This window comes from Colletotrichum phormii (assembly GCF_030913505.1).
Source record: "Colletotrichum phormii strain CBS 102054 chromosome Unknown BDP81scaffold_20, whole genome shotgun sequence".
NCBI lineage: Eukaryota > Fungi > Ascomycota > Sordariomycetes > Glomerellales > Glomerellaceae > Colletotrichum > Colletotrichum phormii.
In genome coordinates this window covers 186,911-206,975 of record NW_026851462.1, presented here as the reverse complement: position 1 = coordinate 206,975, position 20,065 = coordinate 186,911, and the positions used below count along the sequence as shown (strand labels likewise).

The following is a 20,065-nucleotide window of genomic DNA, read 5'->3' as shown; positions in this document are numbered from 1 at the left end:
CTGAAGGTTTAGGAAAGCGAATTGTGCACCAGGTCCAAACAAAGCCCTCAGATTCGTGAGGCGCAGGTAGTTAGTTGGCTATGGCTAGCATCATTGCGTGGTTATTCCGCGAAAAGAAGGAATCGCCGTTTGACCCAGGGGAATGGGAAATGGATTCCCCGTTATTGTCCAGGGTATATGGAGTATGCGCGAACAGCGACGGACGCGTCTCCACCCGGAATCCGGAGGTTCCACAGATTTCGCGACTTTCTAAGTTCCCATGAGTACTCCGTATCGCCTGACGAGGTCCACGTTACTTGTTACACGAGACACGTCGCCACTTGAATAAACAATCGGCCAATGGAGACTGATGAGGGGTTCGTGGACATTCCAGCCCCCCGAATGTCGAGAGCGGGACGAGTTTATCGCTGCCCACTTTTGAGTGCCCCTCCATCTGATAAGCCAGACATCAGGAGACGATCACGTTATTCGACTTGTTGCCACCATATAAGCCACGCACCCGGGCGAAGAAACTCAGACTAATGGGCATCGTTTCGATTCAATTTTCCAGCCTCCTAGATGCCTCATCTTCATGGCGGCTGAACGAGAGAGCAGAACTCCGTTGAGCCTTCATACAATGAGGTGAGAGGCCGGCAACATGCCGGCCAGGGTCCGGACTCGACGACATGGCTCGGCCCGCAAAGCGGACGAATCAAACAACACCACGTCCAAGTCATGGCCCCCTGTCGTCTCCGGGAACGTGCAGTCTTCTAGTGGCTCATCCCACGTTTGTTGCGTCCCAACTGTCTCGGCCTAGCCCAAGTAAAGCAAAGTGATCGATGCCCAACCCACAACACCATGCGCACAAACGGGAGGAGAAGAGGAAAATAGACGGCCGCCAGTCGAATTCATTTCCGCCTGGTTGCCCTGCCCAAATCGACTGGTTGTGAAGCCCATGTCTTTTCCCCAAAATTCCTGACTCATCCCAGCCTACAGTAGACTCTCTGATTTGTTTTCTTTTCCCTTTGGTGGCCCGTTCAGCCCCTGCAAAATAGGGCTTCAAGCCTGTTTGGCCCTCGACAGAGCGAGCTAAGGCATGAGAATGGACATGACAATGAACAACCGCCGCCGTCAACTCGTTGGCGGGACTTTTCCAATAGTGAGGGGGTGCGAGTACGAATATGTCGCCAAACATAGCAGAGATCCAACGGAAGCAGTTGGCCTCAAAGCTGTACCGCAGTGTCGAGAGACTCAAATCCGTCCAGCAACGGGAGACTTACACATGTTCATCGCCACTTGGGGATATTGCAAAGTTGTATTCTTAGGTTCAGTCCCTTTCAGAACCCGAACCCATTCGCCCAAGCTGATGGATGGTGGCACCCCCCAGTCTCCCGCTTTTTGATCCCCGGCAGACGGGAAGCGTTGATGGAGTCTAGACAGGGGGTTCAGGAAACCATGGGGGCGTACGCCGTGGACCGTGGACACGGCCGATAGACTAGGAAAGCAGGGTTAGCTCCTCCTGACAGCGGCATGGCCCAATGAGCCAAGCCCTCTCAGCCCGAAGGGCGATGGAGTGACGACGTTGTGTTTGCAATATTCGACGCTACTTTGTGTCCCGGATGTAAGCTGGGCATCCCGCCAAACGGTTCCGTGGAGGGCCAGTTGGGAGTCCCGCTCTGGTGCCACGCCTCATCCCTGACGCTGGCTCGTCTGGCTCGACCATGCCGTTGAGCCCGTGTCCCGCCGCTCGAGGACGAGAAGTCGAAGGGCCCCCGAACTTGTTTTTGACGTATGTGCCCTATTGGACGGGGGTAAGCGCGCTGGTGGGAGGCCACGGATGAAGGCGGGCAGTGTCGAATATCATTTTCTGCCGGTTGGGCTCCTGTACGTAGATCGCCCTCCGCCTCCCTTTTTCCTCCTTCTTCCCTCTCACAACACTATACTCTGGATATTCTGAACAAAACCAACCTGCCTCCACATCTAGACTTCCTCTTCCGATCTCATCATTCTTTGATTGTAGACCCGAGCAGACCCGATATGCAACTTTACCCCTCATCAACTTACCAATACACTTTCAATGTCACTCGCAGAGTCCACCAGCCCCAGATCAGACGTCCAGCTTGGCACATAACTTGAGAGATCCCAAAAAAAGAACATTACTATTCACCAGAGCTACTCAGCTCTTGAGCGAACCTCCATTTCAGATCTTTCCATCACCGTCCTCATGGCTCCTACCCGTGACCCGGTGCCCTCGAAGGGCCGCAGTCGCTTCGCCAGACTCAGGCGGCCCTCAGTCTCCATCCCAGACAATACTCCTCTTGAGAGGCTCGATCTTTCCAACGCCAACGTCTCCGAGATCTCACTTGCCCCTATGGATCGTTCGGTAAACGACAGCGGATCCGACTTGAGCGTCGGCTCACCCGGAAACTGGAGGAACAAGAGCGGCGCCGCAAAGCCTCCCTTGAAGTTCAAACCCCCCATGCTTCGCACCCGTCCTTCTCGCCCAGAACTCCGCCCGGAGATCAGCCGCCCATGGAGACGGTCTACCGAGAACTTTTACACGACAGCCGACGAGACCAATGATTCAGATGTCGAGTCAAAGTTCAGCTTCGACTCCAGCTCGTGCCTCACTACCGCGACGAGCGTGGATGATTCTGACTCTCACTCTTCCAAGTCCGACTCATATACCCAAGCCATTCGGACTCGGCCATTCACCACCGAAAAGCAGGTCGTCAGGACCAGTGCCGTTCCTCCTGCACCAGCCAAGCCCGCCAACCTCAAGGGCACCCGCGTTGACGTCGTCGCTCCCAGGAGACAAACTATCCACATCGAGGTGGCCCCCGTAGCCCCTGCCCCTCCCGTGGTCCAACACATTACCTCACATGATCTCATTGAACGTGAGAAGGTCCAAGATGAGCTCAACAAGAAGATCGAGCTCATGAGAGAGGAGGCTATGAGCCTCGTCACTAAGCAGTCCGACACAGATAGAAGACTCGGAGATGCCCTGGACCGACTTTCACTAGTCTCCGCCGACAAGGAGAAGATCGAGAAGCGACGCCGTGAAGAGAAGACGCTCAAGGACAAGATCGCCCGCGACTACGATGAGCAAAGCCGTCTCCTTGATGACGTTAGGAGCGCTCTTGGTGAGCACGAGAAGAGACTTGATGATGTTGAGCGTGAACGAGACCAGCTCAAAGGCATCAAGGAACAACTCGAAGTCAACGCCGTCAAGCTCGAGAAGGAGATCGAGCAAGAGAGGGATGCCAAAACAGAAGTCACGACTAAGAACGCGGTGCTTGAGAAGGATCTCATTGAGCAGGAGAAGCTCCTTGTCGAGCAGGCGAAGCTCACTAAGCAATTCGAGGCGCAATGCCATGACCTAGAGAGGAGCGTCGGTGATGCTCACTTCGTCACCAAGGAGACCGAGCGCTCCCTCATCAAGAGGATTGCCGCCCTCGAGTTGATCAAGAACACCATGGAGCTCCGTGTCACCGGACTCGAGACGGACCTCATTCGCAAAGGCACTGAGATCGGTGACATCACCGCCGAGCGTGACCTCCTTCGCATGGAAGTCGACAAGTACAAGCCCCAAGTCGACGAGCTCAACAGGGAGAACGGCGCCTTGACAGAGGCCAAGAAGGGCCTGGAGGCACGCATCGACGACCTCGACCAACAGAAGAAGGGTCTCGAGGCCAACATTGAGAAGCTCGAGACGGAGAAGAAGGACGCCCAGGCCAGCTTTGATGCTCTCGACGCCGAAAAGAAGGGCCTCGAGGCCGATATGGAGAAGCTGAGCACCGAGAAGAACGACATTCAGACCCGCTTCGGCGCGCTTGAAGTCGAGAAACAAGAGGTCGAGGTCCGTCTCACAGAGCTCGAGACTACCCACACCGACATCCAGACCCGCTTCGAGAGCCTCGAAGCCACCAAGGGCGAGCTTGAACTCAGCAAGGGTGAGCTCGAGACGCAGGTAAAGGACCTCGAGGGCTTCAAGACCAAGTACGACAAGCTCAGAAGCCGCATCGAAGGGCTCAAGGGCAAGAACACGACACTCAAGGGGCAGGTCGGCGAGCTTCTCAAGGACCAAGACGACAAGATGTCTCAGATCTCAAGTCTCGCAGAGGAACGCGACATTCTCCGCTCGGAGAACGAGTCGCTCAAGGATGAGAATGAGTCCGTCACTAGCGAGCTCCGACGTGCTGAGTCACTTATGGGGTCTATCGCCGGCTCTCTCCCCGGCTCACTCGCGCCATCAGTTATCGGCTCCGCCGCCCCTTCCGTCATCGGCTCCGCGGACGACAGCGATACAGACACTGTCAAGGGCGACGATGACGAGATCCCGCCCGCTCCCGAAGAGGCTCCTCCGGCTCCTCCGGCGCCCGAGGAAGCACCACCCGCGCCGCCAGTGGAGGAGCCTCCTGCGGTTCCCGTCATCGAAGTCATCGAGGAGGCTGAGGTCGTCGAAGAGGCACCAGCACCGGCACCAGAGGAAGTCAAAGACGACGCCGCCAGTGTCATATCCGCCGCGCCCTCTGAGCTCTCCAAGGCCGTCCCTGAGCCCGAGCCTGAGGTAGTCGAACCTGAGCCCGCCCCCGAGCCCGGGCCCGAGCCTGAGGTAGTCGAGCCTGAGCCCGCCCCGGCCCCCGAGCCGGAGGCAGCGCCCGTCGAAGCCGATGCCGTCTCCGAGAAGGCCGAGTCCGTATCCGCCAAGTCCATCACGCCCTCCGAGCCCGCGGTCATGGAGGAGCTCCGCAACCGCATCGCCGAGCTCACGGACCGCAACGACCAGCTCCAGTCCGAGACAGTCAAGCTCGGCTCCCTCACCGCCGAACGCGACGATCTCGTCACCCGCGTCGCACGGCTAGAGACGGAGGCCGTCATGGCGCCTGCGCTGCGCCAGGAGAACGCAACCTTGACATCACAGCTGTCTCTCGTCAATGCCCAGCTCGACGGCATACGCGCTTCCTACGACGCTTCGATCGCCGAGGTAAACAGCCTCAAGGACCAGATCGGTCAGCTGCGGGGACGTTTGGCTACGCCATCGGTGCAGTCGTCGCGCTCACGGGAGTCGTCTCATGCGAGGGCGCCGACGAAGACGAAGAAAAATGACGATAAGAAGAAGGAGCAGTTGGTGGTCGTACGGAACCCCAATGAACGAGGCGGAATGTAAGTCAACTACATCGCTGTTCAATGCTGCTGAGCACTATACTGACTGTTATGTTTAGTCAAATCGTACGACGATGCGATCTTCGGGGTATGAAGAGGTCGTCGTCTCAGCACTCTCACTCCGAGGGCGACAAGAGCGACTAAATCCTCACGACTTATTTGGTATTACGGACATGGGAATAGCGAGGGAATGATGGGGTGTTTAGCGTGGCGAAGGACGGACTGACGGATGGATAGCACGAGTATAGCATTTTCTTTGTGTGTTTTCTTTCTTCTCTTCTGTGTTGGGGCAACATAGCATGCGATGGATCGGTTCGTCGTTTGGGTTTTTCATTGATACTTTTACTCTTCTCCTTTGTCACTGTGGAATTTGGAATGGGCATGGATACGGAACGGACTAGACATGTAACGGATCGCATGGGCGGATTCTGGAAGACGGTGTGCCCTCAAGGGCGCGAAACAGCATGCATCTTGTAGACTTCTTGTGTCGTATAGCTAGTTACTTGGTCTTGTATTTAGATAGCGCCAGCGTAGGCTGTCAGGTAATCATTATTGCCATCTATTGGATCCCCTTCACGCCGTGCTCGTGTAGTAGCTTGCAGCTCCTGACCTGTCAGACTGCCACGGCCCATCACGTCCTCGGGCGCGCCAACGACTAGCTCAACAACGTGGCCCGCCGGAGATATTAGAGCAACACTTACTCTTTAGTCAACATGAACCGACTTGTTGGTGCTGGCAGCACAAGCTTATGCCTCCGTCAGCGCATCTAGTCGATCCGGGCCACGTCCGCCAAGAAATGCGCCAACCGATTGGCCGACGCCATGCCTCGTGGAGATTCTGCTTCAATAGTTCACGATAGGCGGCCTTTGGTGTTTTAACAAGTTTACCGCATCCTCGGCTCAGCGAAAAGACCTCGCTTATTCTCAATACTGCTGCCCATCAGGTTTATCAGATGTACTGCAAAAATTCCATCCCCCTGTGTGTTTTCCTCTTTTCCCCGCGGGATCCAGAATGTCAAGCTTTATTATTGTCTCACTCATTCAGTCCACCACATTGTGGGTAACTTTGAGGGGAGCACCCTACCTTAGGTAATGAGATGAACGCCATGAAGTTACCTCCACCAATATTCGTATTGATACTTTCCGAGCTCTAGTGAGGTCATAACCTCCTCACCCTCTCGTACAGCTTCAGGGCTCTCAAGGTCGATCGATGACGCCGCACCCGTGACAGCTCTCCGCGGCAGCTGTATTCAGTACCTCCTCCCACCCCAACCGAGACGCGAGAGGCTAAGGAATCTCAAGAAAGCCATGCATTCCCGCGGTGCCTCTCAACATCAAAACATGCGGACGCTCTCGGCGCCATCATTCGCTGCTGAATCCGGCTTGGGCCCGGTCAGGCACACTTCTCAACAAGCTGCGGTCAGGTCTAGACGCCACAGGAACTTAGGAGCTGATGAAGAGGAATTGGCAGCTCTGATTGGCCTCGTGTGTCTCAGGGACGGAAGTGGGAACGTGTGTGGCTGCAAACGCTGAACCACAACATTCCAATGCTCGTCTTCGCAGCCCGAAAACTGGATACTTACGAGAACAGCTCAGTCTCACTTCAAACTTAGACAAAGCTGTCCCGGCCCAAGCTAGGAATAGATCGGGTGTAAATCCCCGCACATGTTTATTTCGGTGACCTAAAGGTAGGCAGTCCGGGGTGTATATGAGAAGCAAGTGTTTCCACCTTTTCGATTTCCGGTTCCTCCCCTCTCATCAGCTCACTCAACTCTCGCTTCACCCGGTATAACCAACACTCTCGTTGTCGTCCAAGTTCAAAATCTTGATCATTCAACTTCTAGTCAAGTCACTCGACATATCACAACCGTCAACATGAAGTTCTCTGCTGCCATCATCGCCTTCGCTGGCCTCGTCGCCGCCCAGTCCCTCGCCGACGTTCCCACTTGTGCCCAGAAGTGCTTGGCCGACGCCGTCACCTCCACCGGCAAGTGCACTGCAGGTGACATTTCCTGCCTGTGCAGCCCTGCCAACTACCAGGCCATCGTCACCGCCGGTACTCCTTGCGTCCTCGCTAGCTGCGGTGCCGACGTTGCCGTCAGTAAGTTCATCACCAAGTCCCTCGCCTGTCTCACCGAGGTCCTAACTCTGCCCCTCAAGACCAGGTCCTCCCCGCCGCTGGCAAGATCTGCGCCGCCGTCGCCGGTGGTGGTGGCCCCGCCTCGGCCGCTTCCTCGGTCGTCGCTTCGGCCTCTGCCGCGGCTTCTTCCGTTGTTGCCTCGGCCTCCGCCGCTGTCTCCTCCATTGCCTCTGCTGCCACCAGCAAGGCTGCTTCCGCGGCCTCTTCCGTCTCTTCGGCTGCTTCTGTCGCTGTCACCAGCGCTGCTTCATCTGCGGCCGCCGGCACGACTCGCACCGCTGTTGTCACGAGCGCCACCACCACCACCAGCGGCAGCTCTACTGCTACTGCCACCGTAACCCCCGTCACCGTCAACGGTGCCGCTACCCAGGGTCCCGTTGGCCTCCTGGCCGCCCTTGCCCTTGGTGCTCTTGCCTACTTGTAATCGGGTTCGCAAAGCTGGCGCGGCTCTACATATAGCAAGGGATATGTCCTGGGCCACGCTGTAGACAGACTTTAGCGCATCTTGGGCGTGTCAGTCTAGAAAAACGGGGCGCACAAAATATAGATGTAATAGTAATCGCTTTCATTCAATTTTACGCTACATCGTCTTGCGTACGATTTGTGTGAAATGTCTCTTCACCACTGCGATGAATATTCACAGTGACTCAGTCTCATCTTGTCCTCATATCATTCATCTTGATGCATTGTGATTCATCGGCAATTTGGATTTATCAGATATCACGTCTTCAGTTCAATGTCAACATGGGTTCTTGCGATTGACAGGTATGCCCATAGGCTATCACTGCTGAATGTGCTAAAAGTACATGTGCTCTCATCCGAACGGTTCAACAGCCATGTCAGTCCCACGCCTCGTCATCCTTTTCATGCCAAAATCATCAATCCAGACTCATAACTCCCTGCCCATCATCTCGTGTTTGCTCATGCACTCCAACGAGAAAGTGATATCCTATTAGGGAATGCCAGATGAATTCAGATTGCAAGAGTAGCCACACCAGCCAGCGTTAAGCGATTAATAGTGTGGCATGTATTCATCCATGTCCTCTCCCAAGGGGACCTCTTCGGTGGCCCACTGAATGAGCTCGCCCATTCCCAGGTGATGATAGTCCAGGTAGTGAACATTGATCAGGTGGTTTCGGAGAGCATCTCCGTAGGGGAATCTAAGCTCACATCGAGTGCAACCAAACTTCGCAAGCCAAGCCATGGGAAGATCATGAGCTCCCACATCGACGGATAAATCGATACCAGGGTACAAGGGAACGTAAGGTGTGCTGGGGCGGAAGATTCCGAAGCGCTCTCTGTGAAGTCCACGGGGCGGGCCAGGCGCAGGCGGCTGTCCGTTCTAGAGATCGCCAGCTGGTCCGGGAGGCTGCTGTGCCTGGGCCTGAGGCTGGTTACCGTGCTGCTGAGCCTGGTAAGCGTCGTTGAATGGGTTGAGATGCTGCGGCTGCTGCCCAGCAATGACGTAGTCGTGGATGGCGGCCATGGCGCGTTCATGCTCGCGGATAGCCGACTCCTGGAGGTTATTGGGGTGCCAAGGAGCCATGGGGGCCATAGGGGCATGCTTCTGGTGCTCGAGGCCATCGGGCACGGGAGCAACTTCGTTCTCCGCGCAGCCATTGAGATCGGGCAGAACTGGATAGCGATGCATAGGTGAAGGGATACTGTAAGGATTGTTACGATGGAAGTGCTGATCAACGTCTAATCTTTGGCCAGCCTTTCCGACCCGTCCCTCATCCTCCTGCGCAAGACCTGGACCCAACGGCTTGTAGAGATTGGTTCTGTCGTAGAGCTTGTCGAACCCTTCGTCGACATGGGCGCCAGGGTTCTTCTTGAGGATGATGGGCACCCTAACACGAGGTCTCAGGTTGGCCAAGACTACTCGGCCTTCCGACTGAGGCTTCGGGTCACCAGCCGCGGGTTTGACGACCGGATCGCCAAAGTTGGCCGGGTGGAGGTCCTTCGCGACATAATATCGTCCATTGATGACGATATAGTGCCTGGATTTTTCAACTGTTAGATCTTGGAAAACTAGTCGTAGCCATTGGATATGATACATACACGCCAGGCTTCAGATGATTTTCCATCTTGCTCTGATGGAGTCCTTTGCTGGCAGTTCGAAGCTTTGCTAGGTTGGCGACTGCCTTTGAAGTGTTTTGGAGAAGAGGAAGAAAGCCTTGATGGTTTGTTTTGATTTTGAAAGCAGGCCAGTGACGGCATCATGGAGGACGTGTGTGAATTCATCGACGCGGGGCCTTTGTCAAAGCCCTAACCTGCCGTTTCTATGGTCTACGTGCCTAGGATTGATCCCGTTTGAGGCTGCCGAGTTCTGATACTTCAAGATTGAAGAAGGCTTCCTTTCAGGCACCTTCCCTTGAATGATCGTACCTAGTTGGTTCTTGTTTAAATGAGATTGGTCGAGTATCTTCTCGATAAAGACTAGTTCCAACATCAAACATAACAAGAAGACAGATACGTTTGCTTGATGTTAACTTCCAAATCAAGACGTATAGCTTTTCTCAGCAGAGATCATGTAGCTCTACGAGCCTATTTCTCGTTAAATTTACATAGACAGGAAAAACATGTGAAGTAACTATCAAGGGTTCCTTTATCCTTAGGGTCAGGATATGCCATATTATTCGTTTCGCAAGTTGAAACATTAAGCTTCCATGAGACCACTTCAGACTTTCATAAATCGTGGAACACTTTATGTCAGATAGAATGGTCTTTAGTTATCACTGTGTATACTGAAATTCTTCATATATTGCTCTCCGTAACAGTTGATTCGTTCGTGCTCCTATGCGGTCTCCGCTGCTTAGGGGCGGCACTTCATGTTTTCTCGTAGACTTTTTTTTACGCCATCATTATCTACTCTAGCTCTGGAGCAGTGAGATATTACTCATACGAATCGACGCCAAAAAATGGTCATGGCCGAGATTTCATCATCAGGCAGGTAGCTAGTCCTTGTGCAGACCTGAAAACTCCCAGAGCGGTCGCCATAATATTCATTCAAATCATTCACTAGCGTTGTGTCATAGAGTAACAGAAGCAGCGGGAATTATTCCAGGCACATCAGTCATAGCAGTGGTACCCGAATTCTGACGATCTGAATTCTTTCCACCACGTCATGGGCAAGACGGAACCCCATTACAAATTACCACGGTAAATGATCTCCTTCTTCTTGATGCCAAGACTCGGACTCCTTGATCTGAATGCACACTCGAATGTTCCAGGCTATGTACATCCAGGCCAAGAAAAAGAGGCGGGTGACATTACCCAGGGTGAAGTCACAGGCAAGCGAGGTAACGTGATCCAAGCCAAGGAAGGTGAGGTAGGCAGGAACGCAGACAGGCAGGTAGGTACCTCACTTAAAGTGGTCTTGCCGTTTGAGGAAGTTTTATTTTATGCACAAATCCAGTAGTGTGCACAAAACGGAACATCTTGTGTACAACGCATCATCGTTTTGATGTAATAATCGTCTACACAGTACTTGTCGAATTGTCTTCTGCATCTTCCACTCGTCCTGTCTTCTTCACCCCCTTCAGAATCGTTGCAGAACCAGCCAAGCTTTACCACTCTTGCCTGGTGCCGTCCCGTCCAACATGCCAAAAGACCAGCCCAGGTCGCCAATGATACGCAGTGGCCTCCAATCATTTACCGCCTACAGGGGTCGGAGCTTGGGGTAAAGGGGGCCTGGGCAGCGCCGATTACAGCAGTACCCCGCAGCATCGACAGCTCGCTGCGCTCGGTTGAGCTCCTCCTCCTCACCTCACCTCACATCATTGATAGCTCCATGTTCTCAGGTCCTCGACCCATGGGATGCGGAGATGCGTCGGCATTCACTCGGAGGCAGGCTTTCTATGGTCGACTACACTACCGAACCTCAGTAGGGCCTCCGATAGCAGTGTAACTGGTCGAGACAGCTTACCAGGGGTTCGAAACCGTATGGCCATTTGGTCAATCAGGAACTTCTCCGAGCCTCGAGCTCCGAAATCTTCCCAGCTCAGGACCGGAGATCTTCGCGTCTTGGCTCCAAAGTGTGGAATATAAAAGCCAGCGCGACCAATTGACCTTTCTCGTTATGAAAGACAGATCACCTGCAGCTCCTTCTTCCTGACATCCTCTTCTTACACGCTTCTCACCACCATCATGCATCTCCCGTTGCTCCTCTCGGGAGCTGTCTTGAGCTTCATCGCTCCGACTCTCGCTGTTCCCGTCCAGGACAGCCCTCGCCAGCGCCTCCTTGACGGCAAAGGTCTTCCTACAAAATACCGCAGTGGCTCGCCTCCCTACACCCCCGGCCACAAGGACAAGTACGATGGTCCCATCGACTCCATTGGTGATGAGCTCGATCCCTTGCCATACCGCAATGGCCTCGGCGCTTCTGTTCTCGGTCCTTGGAACGAAGCTCGATCCAGACAGAACCCGGATCTGGTTCGACCGCCGGGCACTGATCACGGCAATCTAGCCAACATGCGTTGGAGTTTTGCTGACTCCCATATCCGCATTGAGGTTTGTTTGTCCGCGTAGCCTTCGTTGGAGCTTAATGGTTGCTAATTCATTGTTTATAGGAGGGTGGTTGGACTAGACAAACCACCATTCGCGAGCTTCCTACCAGCATCGAGCTGGCCGGTGTCAACATGCGCCTAGACGAGGGAGTCGTCCGCGAACTCCACTGGCATAAGGAAGCTGAATGGGCCTACGTCCTTGATGGAAGCTGCCGTATCACTGCCATTGACTACGAGGGAGGAAACTTCATTGACGATGTCCAAAAGGGTGACCTCTGGTTTGTTTCCACTCGCCTTCTGCTTATACTACTCGTGCTAAATAATTCTACACAGGTACTTCCCCTCTGGTGTGCCTCACTCCCTCCAAGGCCTTGGCGAGAACGGAACCGAGTTCCTCTTGATTTTCGACGACGGTCACTTTTCTGAGGAGTCTACCTTCATCCTTACTGACTGGCTTGGTACGGTGCCACCTACGAGAGACAGAAGACAATTACATTGACTGACAATATAACAGCCCACACCCCGAAGTCTGTCATCTCAAAGAACTTCAAGCTTGCCCCCGAGGTCTTCGCCAACATCCCCGAGGGAGAGAAGTACATTTTCCAAGGAACCACGCCCGGCTCCATCAGCCACGAAGCCCCCGACGGAAAGGGAGTCAAGAAGTCAAAGCACCAATTCACGCACAAGATGCTCGCACAGGAACCCAAGAAGACCTCTGGCGGTGAAGTCAGAGTGACTGACTCCAAGAACTTCCCGATCTCAAAGACCATCGCCGCCGCCCACGCCATCATCGAGCCCGGCGCCCTCCGCGAGATGCACTGGCACCCCAACGCCGACGAGTGGTCCTTCTTCATCAAGGGCCGCGCCAGAGTCACGATTTTCGCCTCGGAAGGAAACGCCAGGACATTCGACTACGTGCCGGGCGACGTTGGCATCGTCCCGAAGAACATGGGTCACTTTGTGGAGAACATTGGCGACGAACCCCTTGAGATGCTCGAAATCTTCCGCGCCGACGAGTTTAGAGACTTTTCTCTATTCCAGTGGATGGGTGAGACGCCCAAGAAGCTGGTCGTCGACCACCTCTTCGCCAACGATCCCGACGCTGGAGAGAAGTTCTGGGACAAGGTCAAGAGCGCTGAGAAGGACGAGATCACCAAGGACACTACCGTCGATGCCGAGGCTGTTCAGACCGAAACGGAGGAACTTTGATGGGCAAACACTACACGGAAACATCATGCATGGAAACATTGGAAACGGGAACGAGGTGGCTGAGTCTTTTGCCCTCGGTCATCGTCTGTGCTCTGGCGGCGTTTTGTTTCGTTGGGCGATGAAACGTCTACAGCCAGGGGACAAAAACATCATCTCATTTGTCGACAGAAATTGTTGATCAGTCAATAATACCATTTCATTATTCTTTGGCAACAAAGTCTATGATGTCTAGAATCAAGCCCATTCTCGCGCCTTCGCTCTTTCTCTCTTTGATACTGTGTCCCCCCACCGCCATCAGATAAAAGCCTTTTTGGCTCAGAGTCTATGAAGTCAAGGTAACCTACTCTAGGTTTACTGACAGAACTGGGCTTGCAAAGGGTATCCATGCCGGCCACTCTGGAAAGCTTTCGTCCAAACACGATCGGATTACTCAGTTCCCGCTGCCAAGTCCAGCCCCATGTATCACCATCAAGTCAGCCGCGCATAGATCGCCTCCTTCGCTTCTCAAACTGGAACTAGAGCCAGCGAAGACGCCCACGTATACCTACTACTGCTCTCATCCCATCACCGACAGATCATTATACAACTACCTCTTTCTCTTACCGACAGGTCTCCGAACGACGTCCGTTACTAAGAACCTGGTCTAACCAGATACCGCTGCCTCAAATAGATCTAATGGAACGAGGGGTGGGCGCCATATTAGTTGATTGCAGCTTTTCTCCCTCGGCATGGGAGGAACACGACTGCAATAGGCTGTAGCAGCCAGGTTCGCGACGCCCATCCGTGACCCGCGGCCAGGCTCTCGTAGTCTCGTTGCATGCGAGAGGGAGAGGGAACCCCTCTGGACACGTCCCCTTCGTGCCCGATTTAGGCTTATCGCAGGGTGGGAGCCGGCGGTAAGAAACGCAGAAGACAAAAAAGAATGACGGGAAAGGGGATCCCAGGGGGCCGGGGGGGGGGGGGGGGGGGGGGGGGGGGGCTTGAGGCTAGGGGTGCGTAGAGCCGTAAGATGGATCAAGAAGGTGGTGACCGGTGACCGAAGCGTCGAGAGCGACGAGCAGAAAGAATCGCAATCCTCATGGAACGAACCCCGCACGGCGACGACACCATCAATCCGGGCCAATAGTTCCGTTCCAGCAGAGTTGAAAGGCAGGCAGGCATTCGATGTCTGTGGTGGTGATTATGGTGCAGTGGGAAAGCTGACAAGGCCGTTTCCGCTGCCTGCATCGTCCAATTTTTTGTGCCTTCTCTCTTTTTTCGGTCCATTTCCCGGTGCGGGCAGCAGGCCTCTAAGCCTGTAGGGTTAGGAACTTCTGTATGGGTGTGAACGTTGCGGTTGACGACACCCATTCCTATTCTTGGAAAGTTGGAGACTGGGAGAAAGAGACATGGCAAAGAGGGGTAAATGCGAGCACCAAGGGGCAATGAGGATGAGGGATGAGGGGGGCATTGGAACTGGGCACATCACCGACTGACTGACTGAATGACTGACTGACTAGGTAAGCTTGGAGGCAGAGCGCGAAAGCGAGAATACCCCTGGTGTTGTTCGATGGAAAGCTATTCCCATCCCAACGGCAACGTGAGTTGATTCGTTGGGGTTGCAGGAAAAGGGCACTGGCACATACTGGGCAAACATACCGTGGTAGACATCACCCGGGTTTCGACCAGTGAGCATGGATCTAATACAACCCTCGTCAGTGTGACTGCAGCATCTTAATCGAAGAAACATGTACGTCCAGTTAGGGATGCTACATATAGCAACTAGCAAGGTCTCAACCCCCGTTCACCCTCGGCTCTTGTCGCCCTTGTCAAGTTGTTCTGTGGCCCACAATCCACTTGCCGCTCGCCGCCCGCCGAACTGCCTTCACATCTCCATGGATTCTCGCAGCGGGCTGCTTGTTAATGGTCTCCTCTTCCTAGGCTCCGTGGCTCCTCCTTTTCCCTCTCCGCTTGCGAGTCACTCGAGTTAGGCTAGCACCGAGTCGCAGAGGCCTAACCCCCGGTCAAGCCCGGACTTCACCCCGGTCTGCATGGCCGGAATACGGCACCTGATTCGCGGGCTTGGCATACCACCTCAACCGGGGAAATCAAAAGCTTGTCCCGTCGAATCGAACGCTACTTGCAGGGGTCACTTGGGGGAGCACAGAGAGCGGAGACTGGAAAGAAGGTGTGGGACAATTTTCGGTGGAGTCCTGGGAGCACGCCCACCACCCGGCACACGACATCTCGCCTCGTCATTGCGTTCGTCTATCCAAGATGGCCCTGCTAGAGCCGATGGGCGCGACGGGAGCGCTATTGGACGGGTATGTACCCCGCGTCTTGGTCTTTAGTTGACGGGAAGGGAAGTGGACAACGGAGGGAATTCCGGTCTTGCGTCAAAACTAACGTACCTCTGATACTTACAGGCAGGTCGAGAGATTGAGAGAGGCGAAGAAAGATAGAGACCTGACGGAACGATAGGACTGCGAGAGAAAGAATCAAACACACTTCCCGCTTTCGGGTTGCACGACTAAGTCCGCGGTATCTTGCATACCAAAGAAATGGGGCTCTGTATTGCGTCGTCGTCACCTTTGATATGGAACATGGATACCACATACATCATTACAACCCTTCGAGTTTCGGTCAACTCCAGTCCTGCAGAAGAAATCTGAGACGAAAAGGTCCCACGCATGCGCTGCGTGCGCCAGAGAGAGCATCAGAGGAAGCCAAGTGTTCTGTGTCTTGGATGGGAGAGCCTGTTATCTCTAGTCACCAATCCGGATGAGAAAATTCGATATGTCTTGCCGCCAAGCTTCCCGTGTAGACTGCCAATGCATGCAACCCCAAGAACGTGCTTTAGGTACGAAGTGTCGGTGTTCGCTAAGAGCGACTGGGACTTGCCTATTTCTTGGCTTGACGCTTTTTTGACTACCGCAGTGCTAGCCGTGGCATCACCCAGTCATCATACATACACACACACACACACACACACACACACACACACACACACACTTGTCACTCATCCTCTCACTCACTCACTCGCTCACTCATCACTCATATACATACAGTACGCACCTACACACCCTGAAATTCTGCTCTGACTGCCCATGAGGTCGGCCCGTTTTGTCTGCCGGTGGCGATCGTCCGTCCTTTTCAACGCTCTTGCTGTCTCACAAGATTCGATGTGCAACCGCCAAGACTGGATCGTGCTTTGGTAAGTCGTCGGTAGCCACGAGGAGGCCAAGAAACACCGGCACTTGGCAGTCGACTTAGCATTGCGGCTCTCGGGTGCCAAGTGCTGAGATATCAAGTCCAAGACAAAGTCTAAAGGGCGTAAACTCAAAATCATTAAACGAAGTGAATGAGAGCGTAAACTAAAAAGATGCGATGCTCATGGTTTCCTGGTCTTGTGGAATGACGAATGAGAGGGCGCGGACCTTCATCTCAGGCTTTGACATGACTCCAATTCTAGCCTCCGTGCCCAGCTGCGTTCGTACTTTACTTAGTAACTTCACACTTACGGTACTGCAGTGATAGTGTGTGCTTTGTGGTTGTCTCTTACTCCAATATTCAACTGATCCTATTCTCGTCCCGTCCAGTAGCCATTGACTTTGATCCCCCCAACCCTGGTGCACATGTGATCAACGTACCGTTTTATTGCCACGCTACGCTAAGGTACTATTCACAAGTCCTTTTCCTCCCATCCCGCGCAGGATGGGTACCAGACAGTTTCACTTTGAGTTGGATGGACATCTGCGCCAGACTAGTATCCAGGGACCAGACCTGAAAGTCTGCTTGTACATGTAGCTATTCATGTTCCTTAATTGGGGAAAAGTTGGAGTTCACTTCATAACACTGGCCGCCGTTCTTCCTTGTCCCAAGCCATTTGGCGTTCATCGCGGCGCGACTCCGCGTGAGGGGGCTGGCTGGCCTTGCTCGACGTAACGCAGACCTACCCAAACTCCCACCAATCTGAGGCTCTCGACACCTTCCATGGCTGAACAGTGATCAAACTGCATTAGATTCGGTGTCATCGGCATGTGAGGGGATACCGAGTGTCGTCCGAAGGAGGGTACGGCAGTTCCTTGCCCAGATTGGGCCAAGTTGTGTACACACGCAGCAGACCATGATGTTGCTGCGGTGGTGTTCTCTTGGCTCACGCCTCCCCCTCTTTCTCTCTCTTGCCTTTCCTGCCTTCCCTCTACACGTATTGTATGGTATAGTTATCCGTCTACAGCGTTCGGGTCGCTATCCCATGTGGCTGATGTGTTGTACTGGGGGACGGGCGACTTGCGCAAGCGGGCAAGCTGCAATGCGCGGATCAGATGCGATGCAGCAAGCATAAAGAACGCCTCCATCAGCGCGGCGGGAGGGGTTCTGACTGAATTAGGATGTTATCTCTGGGAATAAGTCAAATATCGAATGAAGTGATGACTTGAGTCCCTCCTGAACAGATATAATCATCCCAACTGCTCTGAAACCATTTTGTCTGTTCCCTTCTCATCAGCCACCGAAGGACCCGGACAATTATCTTCCCACCTTTCCCTTTTTCATCTCTTCCAAACAACGGCACTTTGGTCCCTTTTACTGTCAAGATGGAGAAGATCACCAGAAAGGTCGAAAAGGTGAAGGACGAGTTCGCCACAGATGCCAGCATCGCACGAGCTCGCGACTTCGTCGTTCAGGGGGCACCAAAGCTTCCATCAGCCGCGGGAGTCTACCTCCTCGAAAAGGTCCCCATCGTCCAGTGGCTACCGAAATACAACCCGAAATGGCTCATCACAGACTTCATTGCCGGTCTGACCGTGGGCGTCATGCTCATCCCGCAATCCCTGGCTTACGCAAAGATTGCAACTATTCCCATTGCCAACGGCTTGTACTCAAGTTGGCTGCCAGCTGCGTTTGCAGTCTTCATGGGAACTTCAAAAGGTTTGTTGGCAGACCAGTATTGACTAGCTCTTGAGAATCATGGTTTCTGAATTCTTCTTGTTATGTAGATCTTTCAACCGGACCGACTTCCATCTTGGGCCTCCTGACAGCTGAAATCGTTCGTGACCTCAGCGAAGAAGGATTCGATATCTCAGCCATTGCCTCATCCGTGGCCCTCATGGTCGGAGTCTACTCACTCGTCATCGGTCTCTTCGGCCTCGGCTTCCTTCTGGATTACGTCTCCTTCCCAGTCCTCACGGGATTCATCTCAGCCGCAGCCCTCGTCATCGCCTTCGGTCAAGTCGGACCCCTCGTCGGTTTGACAAACGTGCCATCCGGCGTCTTCAACGTCATCGGGGATGTCCTTCGCCGTCTGCCAAAGTGGGACGGGGCGACCTGCGGAATCGGATTCGGAACGCTGCTCATCCTCATCATCCTCGAGAAGGTGGGCAAGAAGTACGGCAAGAGACACTTCGCCATCAAGCTCCTCGCCAACTCCAGAGCCGTCATCGTTTTGGTCGTCTTTACTCTCATCAGCTACCTCGTCAACCGCAACCGCGAAAAGGCAGACTACGCATGGAAGGTCAGCCAAGTCAGCACCCACGGCATCACCCACCCCATCGTACCCGCCTCGAACTTGGTCCAGAAGGTCGCTACTAGGGCCGTTGCCCCCCTCGTTGCCAGCACTCTTGAGCACTTGGCCGTCGGCAAGGCCTTTGGAAGGAAGAACAACTACCAGATCGACCAGAGCCAGGAGTTCAACTACTTGGGCGTCGTCAATATCGTCAACTCTTTCTTCAGCACGATGCCCGTCGGTGGTGCCATGTCTCGAACTGCCGTTGCTTCCGAGTGTGGTGTCAAGAGTCCTCTGGCCGGTGCTGTTACTGCTGCTTTCATTCTGTTGACGCTTTACGTCTTGTCCCCCGCTCTTTACTGGCTTCCCTCTGCAACTTTGTCTGCGATCATCGTAAGTAACCCTGAGGTGGACTCAACAAATACCTACTAACAAAAGAAACAGATCATGGCGGTTGTCCATCTCTTCGGTCCTTTGTCTCTGTTCTACAAGTTCTGGCGCATCTCCTTCCCCGACTTTGTTGCCTCAATGGTCTCTTTCTGGGTCACCATCTTTGTTTCGGCCGAGATCGGCATCGGTGTTGCTGTAAGTCTCCTCGTCTCAGATCTATCCTCTCCTCTACCGTAACTGACTTTGAAATCAAGGTCGCATGGAGTATCGTCTGGACTCTCCTTCGCTCCACCTTCGTCAAGCCCGAGATCCATTCCAGCAGCGCAGAAACAGCCACCTCCATCCCGCAACCCATCACCCGCATCACTAGCGGCGGCGGTCGCCAAGTTACAGACGAACGCATGGAGAACGCGCGCATCTCCATCCCGGGCGATGCCATCGTCGTAGACTTCAACGACGCCATATTCTTCCCCAACGCCGAGCGCGCAAAGACGTCGACGCTCACGGCGATTAAGCTCGTGTACCCACGTGTTGAGAGCAGTCTGAGTCAAGATGACAGAGAACGACACTGGAGTGTAGCAGCAGAGAAGCGGTTGGAGAGATTGAGAGCGCAGAGGCAAATCCGTCTCAAGGAGATGCCGCTAGCTGTTGTCGTATGGGACTTCACCATGGTACCATTTATCGATACATCAGGCATCATGACGTTGAAGGAGCTCAAGGATGAGATCAAGTTACATTCTGGCAAGGGCGTGCAGATTCGAATGGTCGGCATGTCAGACAAGGTTCGGAGCCGGTTCGTGAGGGCCAACTGGCATTTGGTTGATCTGGAGGAGTGGCGAGAGGAGGACGCGGACCTGGTGTACCCGACCATGGAGACTGCGATTTGGGATCGTGATGATGGCTCTGGAGCGGATATTCTGAGTGAGAAGAAGGGTTGAGCCTTGGGCGTGTTGGAGCTTCGAAGTACTGTCTCCTTGGAACCATAGACGACGGCAAGGGCATGAATCACGAGTAACATAAATATTTCAGCTTACCAGATACCTATTTCTTCAATTTACCTCGACATTTTACACCACAGAGATCTCGGTTCCATCACGCGATTCTTGATGACCATGCGGACCTCTGCCAGTACTCGGGAGTGGTTGATTTCTGGCTCTTGCTGACTTTTGAGAGGAAATGCCTCTCAGTTACA

General features: G+C 53.9%; 5 protein-coding genes across 5 annotated transcripts; 4 read left to right on the top strand and 1 right to left on the bottom strand.

The window, feature by feature from the left end:
* Positions 1–2,203: 2,203 nt before the first annotated feature.
* On the top strand, positions 2,204–5,289 carry BDP81DRAFT_397641 (uncharacterized protein; the record flags this gene model as incomplete). Its single annotated transcript, XM_060588352.1, has 2 exons — positions 2,204–5,145; positions 5,205–5,289. The coding sequence occupies 2 exons, from the start codon at positions 2,204–2,206 to the stop codon at positions 5,287–5,289; spliced, it is 3,027 nt and encodes a 1,008-aa protein (XP_060441336.1).
* Positions 5,290–6,618: 1,329 nt separating this feature from the next.
* On the top strand, positions 6,619–8,096 carry BDP81DRAFT_435604 (uncharacterized protein). Its single transcript, XM_060591067.1, has 2 exons — positions 6,619–7,245; positions 7,305–8,096. Exons 1-2 carry the CDS (start codon positions 7,020–7,022, stop codon positions 7,706–7,708), a joined length of 630 nt encoding a protein of 209 aa, XP_060441335.1. The 5' UTR covers positions 6,619–7,019; the 3' UTR covers positions 7,709–8,096.
* A 530-nt stretch (positions 8,097–8,626) lies between these two features.
* Positions 8,627–9,371, bottom strand: BDP81DRAFT_452812 (uncharacterized protein; the record flags this gene model as incomplete). Its single annotated transcript, XM_060592777.1, has 2 exons — positions 8,627–9,284; positions 9,346–9,371. The coding sequence occupies 2 exons, from the start codon at positions 9,369–9,371 to the stop codon at positions 8,627–8,629; spliced, it is 684 nt and encodes a 227-aa protein (XP_060441334.1).
* A 2,062-nt stretch (positions 9,372–11,433) lies between these two features.
* On the top strand, positions 11,434–13,001 carry BDP81DRAFT_463886 (oxalate decarboxylase family bicupin; the record flags this gene model as incomplete). Its single annotated transcript, XM_060594078.1, has 4 exons — positions 11,434–11,796; positions 11,856–12,070; positions 12,126–12,250; positions 12,307–13,001. The coding sequence occupies 4 exons, from the start codon at positions 11,434–11,436 to the stop codon at positions 12,999–13,001; spliced, it is 1,398 nt and encodes a 465-aa protein (XP_060441333.1).
* Positions 13,002–17,451: 4,450 nt separating this feature from the next.
* On the top strand, positions 17,452–19,949 carry BDP81DRAFT_409253 (sulfate permease). The gene is made up of 4 exons (XM_060589074.1): positions 17,452–17,909; positions 17,978–18,876; positions 18,928–19,068; positions 19,128–19,949. The coding sequence occupies exons 1-4, from the start codon at positions 17,576–17,578 to the stop codon at positions 19,809–19,811; spliced, it is 2,058 nt and encodes a 685-aa protein (XP_060441332.1). The 5' UTR covers positions 17,452–17,575; the 3' UTR covers positions 19,812–19,949.
* Positions 19,950–20,065: the final 116 nt, after the last annotated feature.

Bases quoted from the DNA above. Each gene is read 5' to 3' on its own strand.
- BDP81DRAFT_435604 (XM_060591067.1), top strand. From the start codon at position 7,020: ATGAAGTTCTCTGCTGCCATCATCGCCTTCGCTGGCCTCGTCGCCGCC. The intron at 7,246-7,304 runs GTAAGTTCATCA...CTGCCCCTCAAG, and splicing joins CGGTGCCGACGTTGCCGTCA to ACCAGGTCCTCCCCGCCGCT.
- BDP81DRAFT_409253 (XM_060589074.1), top strand. From the start codon at position 17,576: ATGGAGAAGATCACCAGAAAGGTCGAAAAGGTGAAGGACGAGTTCGCC. The intron at 17,910-17,977 runs GTTTGTTGGCAG...CTTGTTATGTAG, and splicing joins CTTCATGGGAACTTCAAAAG to ATCTTTCAACCGGACCGACT. The intron at 18,877-18,927 runs GTAAGTAACCCT...CAAAAGAAACAG, and splicing joins CAACTTTGTCTGCGATCATC to ATCATGGCGGTTGTCCATCT.